General features: G+C 28.9%; 1 protein-coding gene across 1 annotated transcript; it reads right to left on the bottom strand.

Moving 5' to 3' along the window:
- Positions 1-3,355: 3,355 nt before the first annotated feature.
- On the bottom strand, positions 3,356-6,195 carry LOC107864575. Its single transcript, XM_016710989.2, has 2 exons — positions 5,551-6,195; positions 3,356-4,946 (listed from the first exon to the last, which is right to left on the bottom strand). The coding sequence occupies exons 1-2, from the start codon at positions 5,920-5,922 to the stop codon at positions 3,729-3,731; spliced, it is 1,590 nt and encodes a 529-aa protein (XP_016566475.2). The 5' UTR covers positions 5,923-6,195; the 3' UTR covers positions 3,356-3,728.
- Between the last annotated feature and the right edge of the window lie 5,962 nt (positions 6,196-12,157).

Consider the following 12,157-nt stretch of genomic DNA (forward strand, 5'->3'; position numbering starts at 1 on the left):
TTAAATTATTTTTATGAAAATGACCATGAAATTTAAATTCCACTTTCTAGTCATTTCAATTTCCTGACTTGTTCTGTACTGTTTCTACATATCTTCTATATAGTTTCTATACATATCTGATACATATAAATATTCTATACGAAAATTATACAGTTTTGATACATAATTTATACAATAATTGTACTTTTTTTCTTACACATTTTATGCAAAAATTATATAATTTTTATACATATATATATTTAATAGAACTATACAATTTCAATACATATATCTTATATAGATACCTATTCTATATAACAATTATATCATTTTTATATAATTATATTTAATTATTATTTCTAAACAACAAAAGAAACAGAATATTTTTTCAGTTAAAAAGTTTATACCAAAAAAAAAAATTGAAATATTTTTAAAAGGTTCGAATGACCCAAGTTGAAAACTGTATTAGTATTATATATGGAATGTATCAGTATTGTATATAGACTGTATCTGGACTATGTGGGCCAAAATGACCCAAATTAAGAAATGGCTATAAAACGGAAATAGTATACCCGACTGACCACTTTTTGAAATGATATCTAACTTGTTCTATTTGTTTTAAAAAGTGCTATAGAGTGTCTTTTCCAAAAAATTAAATACTTTTATTGATAAATCGTAGAGCCGTCAATATGGGTCAGGCCCGTTGGGCTGGCCCGGCTCAGTCCTTAAATTGATAAGGTTGGGCTACGATTTTTGCAGTCCATTTAAGAACAAGGCTTTTTAGACGGCCTGTATAAGCCCGTTGGCCCGTGGGGCTTGAACAATATCGGTTGGGCTGGCCCGAGGGCTAAACAAAAAATGATTAAAAAATATAATAGAGTATTAAGAATAAAAAAAAGTCCAAACTCAAAGTTTATTTGGATCATAATAGATATTTAAATATTAAATATATTTATAAAATATATAAATAATTAAAATATAAAATACAAAATTTTTAAGGAATTAAATATGTTTGATGAAGATGATGTGGCGATGTTGAACACGCTATAGGTGTCTTGTGAGTTTTTTTTAGGAGTTCATTATGGACTAAATATTGACATTTCTTTATGTTTTATTGTGATCAATTAAAATAAAATTAGGCTAATATTGTTATTTAGCTAGTTATATTATTACTCATTAACAGTTTCGTTTGTTTTTCAACATCTCTATTTGTTTTGAATTTGGTGTCAAAAGTTATTTAATTTCACAGATTATTAATTTTTTTCTTGTAAATTTGAAACTTGATTAACAAGTAGTAACTTGATGTAATATTAAAATTTAAATTAAGATTATAAAAATAATATATTTTAAAAAGTGGGTTGGCCCGTGGAGGACTACAACCCACAGTGTGATGGGCTGGACTTACTATTTTCTGGCCTGTCATGTTCATGGCTCAGCCCAACCTGGTCCGTCAAACTCCAAAGCCCGTGTGGACTAGTTTGGATGGATTGGGCCGACCCATATTGACAACTCTAATAAATCATGTGGGTATAAGTTTATTTGTTTTGTTGATTCTTTTCGTAATTCAAGGGTAATTAGTTGTGTATTTCTCGTACGTATAGGAAGATTTGAATTTGATCTCTATGGAAGGAGGGTTTGATTTATCCGTAATTCGATGATTGTTAATAGCATATTTCTTGAAGTAAGAAGATGTGGATAACTTAGAACGATTTGGATTTGGTATGTATTTTCTCCGTGCAATGAGTATTTGAATTTTATGGATCTTCTTGATAGATTTGATTATCAAGAAGAGTGAATTTTGATCTCCAGTTGATATTTCATGAGTTTGTGAAATTTCTGAGATATTTCTTCTTTGAAGTAAGTATCGTTTATATAGGCATAATTTACGGTTCATGTAGAGTAGCCCCCAAGCTAGGGTTAGGATAAAATAGCATCCAAAAATTCTAAAGATATTAAATTCTTTTTTTTGAGTTTACAAAATTTTGATGTCTACTAATGCCCCCACTTCAAGGCTTGTCGGAATGTAGACTTGATGAAACTTAAAGACGAGTCTTAACGTACCCATAGAGCCTCCATATTTACGAGCATGCAGCTATAGATATGCTGATCTGATTTATGAGTGAAGGGATGAAGGACAAATTTGATCCCACTGGGCGTGTCAATCTGTTTACTATAAATTTTTAATTTATGAAAAATAAACTTTAACCACAAATAAAAATATGAAGAAAACGAGAACATTTTAATTAATAAACAATGTAGGTAAGTTTGTTTGTTTTCTTGATTCTTCTCTCTTAACTTTTTTCGTAATTCGAGGGGCGTTATTTGCATATTTCTCAAATGTATAGGAAGATTTGAATTTGATCTCCATGAAAGGAGCGCTTGATTTCTCGATAATTCAAGGGATAATAGTAGCATATTTCTCGAAGTTGGAAGATTTGGATAACTTAAGACGATTTGGATTTGGTATGCATTTTATCCGTGAAAAAAGTACTTGAACTTTGTGGATCTTCTTGATGTATTTGATTATAAAAAAGAGAAGATTTTAATCTTTATTTGATATTCCATGAGTTTGTGAAATTTCTGAGATATTACTTCACTAGATTAAGCCACCCTTTTATAAGCATAATTTAAGATTCACCTAGAGTAGCTTCTCTAAGCTAGGCTTAGGGTCAAATATCCTTCAAGAACTCTAACAGAAATTTGATTCTTTTTTAGAGTGTACAAAATTTTGATGTTTACAATCACGTTCAAAATTGAACATTTAAAGCGTAAACAATTTTAATATGCAAGCCTGACATTGTGAATGAAGATTGGAATGCCCTAATATTATGTAAGAACTAGAGTTTGAGTCTTAACACATTTCAAAAGTTAGCTCAAGAAGTGATAATCGTACAAGTCATATAGATCTTTCATTTTACAATAAATTGATGTGGGACTTCTTCAACACCTTTGCTGCCCCCTTCATGTCCAGGACCGGACATCTGAAGTGAAACAATTTTACTATGGAGGCCTACCATCATGAACGAAAATTGAGATATACCCTATTTTGATTATGTAAAGAAGTTGATCTTGAGTGTAATTTAATCTCAAAAGCCAGCTTAAGAGTTGATTGTTCAATCATATATAAAGCGATCATCCCATAATAGACCTCGTGACTTCTTCAACAAATACCTTTTGAATTTTGAGAGTCAACCGAATTTTTTCTTACCACGATCTTTTTCATATGCTTTTTAAATATTTTAAAATATAAATTATTTATGACTTATTATACTTTTTATATAATTTTTAAATATATAAATTTTTATTTCAAAAAACTTAAAGATTTCATATCCATTTCACGATCAAGATTAAAAGATTTTGACTCTAACTTAATGAGCTAAATCCAAAAATCATTGAACTTTATATGAACATGCTAAACATAAATCATGCTACAATAATTAAACCACATGAAACTTAATGTAAAGAAAATGCTAATTCAAAAATCAAATCAAATATTTACCAATAACAAAATGATAAAAGGCAGTAACAGAGATGTATAGAACAAATATATTTATGTTACATTCGAAGTTTGTCACAAAAGAGTAATGGTACGATAGTATCGACCTGCATTGATTAAAAAATTCTGAATATGTCACTGATTACGAATATAAATTGCAAAAAGTGACATGATAATGACCTGGGCTTTGGGCCTTCATTCTTATTCCACTTGGGCCTTCAAAAAATATGACCTGGGCTTGGGCTTGGGCTTTTCAATACAATGATTTGCTTCCAACTGATGGGCTATAGAACCTTGTGCTATATTTCTTTTGAGGCTTACCACAAACACATTGGCATTCAAAACCCAAAATGTTACCAAAACAAGAAAACAATCCACTCGACCCACGTGGGAGCCTCCTCGAGTGGCGACCGGTCGAGTGGTAGCTGCTCGAGGCGTGCCCATGGTCGTAAACTGGTGGCAGCTCTGTCCGCCACCTCTCGAGTTTGGACTTGAGCCCCTCAACGCTCTCATCCAAACTCCAACCATCCAATACCGAGCTTTTTTGATCATCCAATGAATATTTCTTTTCAGCGACAGCCGCCGCGACCTCAGATGCCGAAGGCCCAATTTCGGAATCAGTCCAATGATGAGGATTTCCCTTAATTGGGCCTCCAAATACAAACTTCGCATTTTGGCCTTGCCCTTTTGGTGTTGGGCCTCCAAACTCATATCCACTATAGTTTGTAATGGGCTTTCCCATAACTGTTATGGGCTCTTTGGGCTCATCAACTTGTCTATCACCAACTTTGGGCTTTGTGAGAGATTTTTCATCAACTACTTTAGTTGTGGGCTTCTTTTCATTTGTGGGCTTTAAAGCAATAAGTTTGAGTTTGGGCTTATCATCTTCTTTGGGCCCATTATTATAAATAGATGATGAATCTTTGCTCAAAACTGAATCACTAAGAACTGAGCCTGATTTTCCTTTTTTACCCTTGGGGTTTGATTTATCTTTTAATTCATCACCACTAACAACAGAACTTGCTTTACCTTTCTTTTTCACCAACATTTGTGGTGGAGGTTCCAAAGAAATACTAAGAATTGAACTTTCATTGTCATAATTATGTGCCTTCTTATTCCTTTTTGAAGGTAATCTTGTAACTTTTGAAATATTAGCCTTTGGTACATCATCATCGAACTTGACACGTTCGCTACGTTCGCTCTTTGTACGTAGCAATATAGGTTTTATTTTAGTAGTCACGATGTTATTGGTACTGCTGATATTTTTGTTGGTGGTGGTGGTCGTGATGGTTTTTTCATCGTTTGTTTTTTGGTTTTGGAGGTAAGGGAGATGATCTTCTTCCATTAAATCGCGATATCCAACCGCTGACTTGTTTAATTCAGTGTACAATGGCATACTTCTCATGGTACTATCTAGTAATGCAACACCAATGTTCAATATCCCTTGAGGTCTCCCAGATGGACGACGTACCTAATATCCAAAAATACACCAAAGTTTTAAATGTATAAATACATAAATTTCAATGAAAGAAAATATTTCGAATATCATTTAATTAGGTTATGATTAATTAAATCCATCACAATATTCACCAATTAATCAATGAAATCTTTGAAAACTCAACCAGACAACATATTCTAAGCAAATTTGTGAAAATCTTTCATTTGTCTAGGAGGATGGTGAAGTTATCTATTGGTACATGAAAGTAAACATGATTATATATAAAACTTATGAACAATTATATAAAACCTAATATATCGAAACAAAAAGAAAAAAGTTTGTTGACATCGACCACATTTTGGAAAAAGAGAAACAAATACATTTTTTTTTTTTTTTTTTTTTTATAAAAATGCGTTTATAGGACGCGGAGGTAGAGGGGTGCAAGGGGTTCAAAAGATGGCCGAAAAGCAAAATTTTACATCCACGCGTGCATGCATGCATGCATACAACAACATACACAGTATATTTCCACAAAGTGATACGCATGCATGCATGTTAAACAGATAGATTCCTATTTCACAAAGGGAGATTAAAACAAAAAAGCAAAAGAAAGGAAAATAAAACGAACAAATTAAACCTGAAGTGCAACAAAACGCATGCCAAGGTTATGAGGATGTTGTTTATGGTGTTGACGACCCGGAGGAGGGATAAGATTTCCGACGAGGACGCGAACGGAACCTACGAGAGAATCCTTAAACCAATGGCCACAATGTATCTCTATTTGTACGGCCGAGGTATCTTGTCGCAGAAACTCCTCATCTACGCGAAAAACAAATTTGTCATTCCACGTAGGGTTGTTACCGCCTTCAGAATCCACAGCTGTGGTTAGCTTCCGCGTAGGGTGGACCCACACGGTCGCGTAGGTTTTCATTTTCTTGGATATAGGTTGCAAGTCCTGCGCGGATATGACATTTATTTCCAAGAGTTGGAACGGCTTCAAGACTCCCATTTTGAATATTCACGATGGGATGACAAGGAGGCCTTGCTCGTCGTTCCTGTGAAAGGAACGACGAGGGAAATTTAGGGAGGAAGGAGGAGGACGAGGATGAGGATGAGGACGAGGTGGTGGTGATGTCTCGTAGAGAGAACATTAAGGAATTGTCATAAAGGAAAAATGTATCTGTTTGAAAATAATGTGTGTGTTTTTAGCCGTATAAGGTTCTTCAACCCTTTTTATCATAAAAGTTTTTAAGTTTTTTGTTTTCTTGATGAATGTAAATCGGGGTTTGCTCGTATCTGACTAAGCATATTTAATATTCAATTAATTAAAATGTGCAATCGTCCGTTTGTTTACCGTCTCTCAAATCTAACGAATTTATTGCCTAGCTAAATTATAATATAATCATCTATATATGATTATGCTAGTTGGTATTTGTAAGGATAATATAGTTGTACACATAATTGATTTGGATAAGTTTTATAAATTCGATATAAGGTATTTTTTGGGTTTCTATCTCATTTAATATTAAGTATCTGCCTTGGATCCCTACGAATTTGAATTCCAAGAAGAGTTAGCTCATTTTGTGGAATAAAACTTTCTTAAAAAAAATGATTCTATAGTCAAGGTTCTAACTTAGAACCCCCACTCTAATTAAGAATAGAGGAGTATATCACTCCTACAACTTTTGATGATAATACGATCTAGGTTTGTCCAACTCGGCCATTTTAATGTCATATAAGTCTGATCAATGGTTAAAGAAATTTAAAATGTTAGAGCTTCATCAAGTTTAATTGTTTAGTTGACAAATCAAGCTGACAAACGAAACCAAATTCCAAGTACAAGAATCTCATGGTCATTTCCTCAAGGGGTCGTTTGGTAGATTGAATAAAAATAATGCAAAATATGGTGTTTTAGTAATGCTTGCATTCGTGGTGCTTATATTTTTCTTATGCACTGTTTAGTTTGATGTATTAAAAAAAACCATAAATTACATATTTTTATTTTTTTTTAACAAATATACCATCCATGTATATGTTGGAAAAGATGCAGAAATTTTTGAAGGATAATAGTGTCTTTAATCATGCTAATGCATGCATTACTAATGCCATGAATTTTCAGATATTAGTAATATGTACCCTAAAACACAATAGTGTATAATTGCATTAGTTATACATAAGCTAAAAAAATGTACCAAACAAGGTACTAAGGGGTCGTTTGAGACAAAGAGAAGTTATCCATGGATTAGCAATGATGGGATTATTTTTTAACAAGTATTTGATTCATTGTATTAAAAACTTGATATATCATGTATTGTGTTTGGATTTAAAACTTTACAAAATCTTCTTTACAATTATACCGTTAAATCTTTATGGGATTTTCTACTTCATTTAACTAGTCAAATTACTCACCCTTTGTGTGATCTTATAGAAAAGCTAAATTATAAATAATAATTCTCACTCCGTTTAGTTGATCATTTATTTATTTAAAAAAAAATTAAGTCTATTTGATCAAGAAAAATTTAAAACAACAAATAATTGTCATATTATATACAAAAATATATTTTTTTGAAAAATCTAAATCTCACTATGTAAGAACATTACGAATTGTTGATAATATAATTTTAAATTTTCAAATTATATATTTATTTGATAATAATCTTTTCTATTTAAATTAATCTGTCTGTAAACTGAATTCACATTCGAAGCTATCAACTAACATAAGGAAGAAAAATATATTTAAGCACGGAAGGTTGGCAAATTAAATGTAACATAACAACCAAATTTGTAGTGATTAGATTTAAAACGAAAATAATTAAAAGAAAAATTTAATTAAAAAAATTGAATGGTTGTTAAGTCATTTAATATTTTTTATTTATGTATTATTAAGTCATGAATAAATAATTCCATAATTTCTTAGGTATAAGATAATATACTCTATGATGTATTAGCTATTCATATATTAGGTGAGATTAAATTTAAATTGGACAACCAAATATTATACTAATTAAACTAAATTTTAATTTATAAATTATTCTATTTAATATAATCTACCAATAAATTATTTTTTTCAATACACTCTATCAAACGAACCAAAAAAAGTAAGAGTTCACAAGTATAATGTTGAAAAAGAATTCACAAGCATAACGTTGAAACCATATGTTGTGCTTTGGAGTATTTCCTCCCTTTATTTTATTTTTTCAAAAGTCAAAGTACAAATATGGTAGCAACAACTGCACGTGAACACTTTAATTGCAAAACTATATTGTAAATTTTTTATTCGTACTCCCTACCATTTTTTACTTCCAGAAAGTGCTCTTACTTCTCATTTTATATGTTATAATTTGATCGAATACAAAATTTAAAAAATAAATAAAAAATTTAATAATTTTTATTAAATCATTCTTTATTAAAAGATATATATATTACTATATTTTTAATTAAGCAAATTAATAAAGATAAAAATAAAATTATATCTTTAAATAATTATCAAATAAAAAAATATGATATTTTTTTGAACGAATAAAACAGAAAATAACAATATATAGAATGAAACAGTAATAAATATAATAATAAATCTATTATATCAACCTTAAAAGAATATGATCACCTAAATAAATTTGAAAATAACTATAATTAGTTATAAAAATAAACTAAAAAATTATTTTTTAAAATTAGACAAGTAAAAAATAAACAGTTGACAATATTTTTATTAGAACTAGATAAGCATGCCTGTGCTATGCATGGGCCCAATATTTTAAATTCAAATATAGATGTTTAATTTTAGTTGTATCCATTATTTGAATACTAAATTGACGTACATACCTCATAATAACCATAATATACAAATAAAAAATGAAATTTTATCCTTTTCAAAATAGCAAACATAAAAAAGGTCATATTGAAATAAGAATAACACTATAACCACAAGGGTTGGTGTGGTGGTTTATCACCCCACCCCTTAAGTAAGAGGTTGGGGGTTCGATTCCCACCTCTGGCGAATGGAGCAAACTCTGTGGCCAGGTTCCATAAGAATAACACTACATAAGTAAAAGAAAACAAAGTTAATTCAATATTCTGAAACAACCAATTCAAGAGCGGGAATGGAAATCATTTTTGGGCCAATGCTAGATCAAATTTAAAACTTAAATTGAGAGCTTGTACCTCGATTATCAACAATTAGGACAACTGATTCTGTAGATTATTTCTCGAAAATCTTTTTTTCATCTTTTTCTATCTAATGCGATTGTTGTTTTGACAAAAAATTCACATCTATTGCACTTTAAAATATATTATCATCTCTAAATAAAGAATGTACAACGAAAAAATTGATGATGTAACATAATATTAGTTTTTAAGATATATATAGCTACTCAGAAATATTTAATAAACATTTGTGTTTATATAATAAAAGTATAAAATCTGTAACAAAATAGTAATCAATAGAATAAAGGTTGAGAGATTTCATAATGCAGTCCACCATAAAACATTAATCAATGAAATAAAGATTGAGAGATTTTACAATACAAAATTCGTAACAAAATCCTCATCAATAGAATAAAGATTTGACAGATCTTATTTTCAAATCACTTGTCATAGAAGAAGTTTATATCGTGTCCATACAAGTGTCATGGATATTCAATCTACATTGGATTAGATATATTATTGTAGAATAAAGTGACCTGATGAATAGTATAAATACAGATAATCCTTATTAATATGAACTTCAAGACATATAACTCAAACATCACTTTAGCTGACAGAGATGAATAAATAGATAATATGATGCAGCTATCACTATTAATCTAAAAAAACAACTAACTATCATACACCTCTTTCTCTTCTAATTGACAGGCCATGTAAATCTTTTTTTAATAATATACTTGTTTAACTCATTAAACTTATTTACTCAACATTATATTCTTATTCTTTTCTTTAGAAAAATACATTAATTTATTAAGAGGGAATCATGCTTAGAAATCTTTACCATTACTTAAACTTTTTATTTTTCTAAAGTTATTTTCTTGAATTGTTATTCATGTTTTTGGAATCACTTATAAAAGTCACTTTTATTTTTGCTAAGATAATAATATTACTCAGTTATCAATATTTACTCAAAAAATCACTAAATACCTTAAGGGGTCGTTTGGTAGAGTGTATAAGATAATACTGAATATGTTGTATTAGTAATGTTGGGATTAGTAGTGCAAAGATTAGTAATACAGGGATTAGTAATACTGGGATTATTTTTTATGCAGTGTTTGGTTTGATGTATTGAAAACAATATATATTGTTATATTTTAAAAAGAACATTGTATGTTTACAAAAATACCCTTTGACATATTATAACTTTGTCTATTCTTTGCAAAACTTTTTATAAAAAAAAGCAAAAATATAACTAATTATTTACTTTAGAATTTTAAGATTCAATCATTCACTTATATATATTTTTTTGTTATTTTTTCTTTATTTGTTCATCATTTTTTTGTTGTTTCCACTTTGTGATGTTCTTATGTTGGAGGAAGATATGTGTAACTTTTGAACGAGATAATAGAATTATTATTGATATAAATTTGTGTTCCGTAGAGTACATGTTAAAGCTAAGTAGAAAAAAAATATTTTTATTTATGATATCGGATTTACAAAATTAAAGTTTGTATGCAATCATGCAATTCATTTTCGGAGTGTGACCAATAATTATTTTTTAAGTTAATGGAGTAATTTTTTTATGACTAAAATTACTTGGAGGGATATTATTATCTTGATAAATTGAAAAGAAATAACTCACATTGAATAAATTGAGAAGATTTAGAAAAAAAAAATTAAAGAAATTTGAGGGCATTTTTGTCTTGACACATATTTATCCATGGATTACTAATCCCACCAAGTTAGGTGTATTAGTTATACAACCTATAATACCATTTAGGGTGTATAACTAATCCATATATTAGTTATACATAACTTCAAAATTGCTACCAAACAATGTACTAAGTAATCCCATCATTTAATCCATGGATTATGAAAATAATCCATCATACCAAACAGGTCCTAAAAGTCTCTTCCTCTTCTAATTGGCATGAGTAAACCATCATTTTTTAACAAATAATAAACACATTAACTTAGCAAACTCATTTAACCAAAATTATAATCTTAGTTTGTTTAAAAGGTACATTAATTTATTAAGAAGAATTCTTATTCCTAGGTATTTATATTTTTTTAGAGTTATTTTTCTAGATAATCATTCAGGTTTTATATATAATTGCCTAGAAACAATTGTTTTCTAAAAAAATAATATCACTAAATTAAATAAGAATAAAATTTTTAAATATTTAAATGATAGTCCATACATTCAATTTATTTGTCTTACTTTTCGTTTAAATCTGTATTAAAAAATTGCCTCTTTTTTTGTCATACATTTAATTGCATAAAGTAACTATTACTATGTTATAGAAAGATAGTAAGAAAATTATATTTATTATTATATAGAAGAGTGAAGACCAAGGGTAAATTTGTCATTTCAAAAAAAGTTCTATCTTTCTTATTTACACTACTAAAAAAAAAAAGAGAAAAACTGACCACAAAAACCAACCACATGTGATCGATTTTCCTCAATTTCCGATGGGACGATTAAGGGTATATTTGTCATTTCAAAAAAAAAAGTTCTATCTTTCTTATTTATGTTTTAAACTTCAAAGTTTGGCCATAAATTTTTAATGACAAAAAAAGTCAAGCTAGTTTTTTTTAAATGCCAATCACATCCCAATTGATATAATATCTCATTATTTAAAAAAGAAAGAGAAAAAAAATAAATATAATATCTGACATGGATCCACATAAAATAAAATTAGTTGTTATTTGCATATTTAGTTACTCCACAAAATAATTATTGAAATAAAATAATAATAAAATTTATAAATATTTAAATAATAGTCCATATATTTAATTTATTTGTCTTACTATTCGTTTAAAGTTGTTTCAAAAAATTGCCTCTTTTTTCGGGCCATACATTTAATTGCATAAAGTAATTATTACTATATTATAGTAAGATAGTAAGAAAATTACATTTATTATTATATAGAAGAGTGAATAGTAAGACGATCAAGGGTATATTTGTCATTTAAAAAGAAGTTCTATCTTTCTTATTTACACTACTAAAAAAAAGAGAAAAATCGATCATAAAAATCAACCACATGTGATCGTTTTTTCTTAATTTTTCACCACAAAATTGATCAAAGTGCGTGATCGAT

Source organism: Capsicum annuum, chromosome 3, assembly GCF_002878395.1.
Source record: "Capsicum annuum cultivar UCD-10X-F1 chromosome 3, UCD10Xv1.1, whole genome shotgun sequence".
Lineage (NCBI taxonomy): Eukaryota > Viridiplantae > Streptophyta > Magnoliopsida > Solanales > Solanaceae > Capsicum > Capsicum annuum.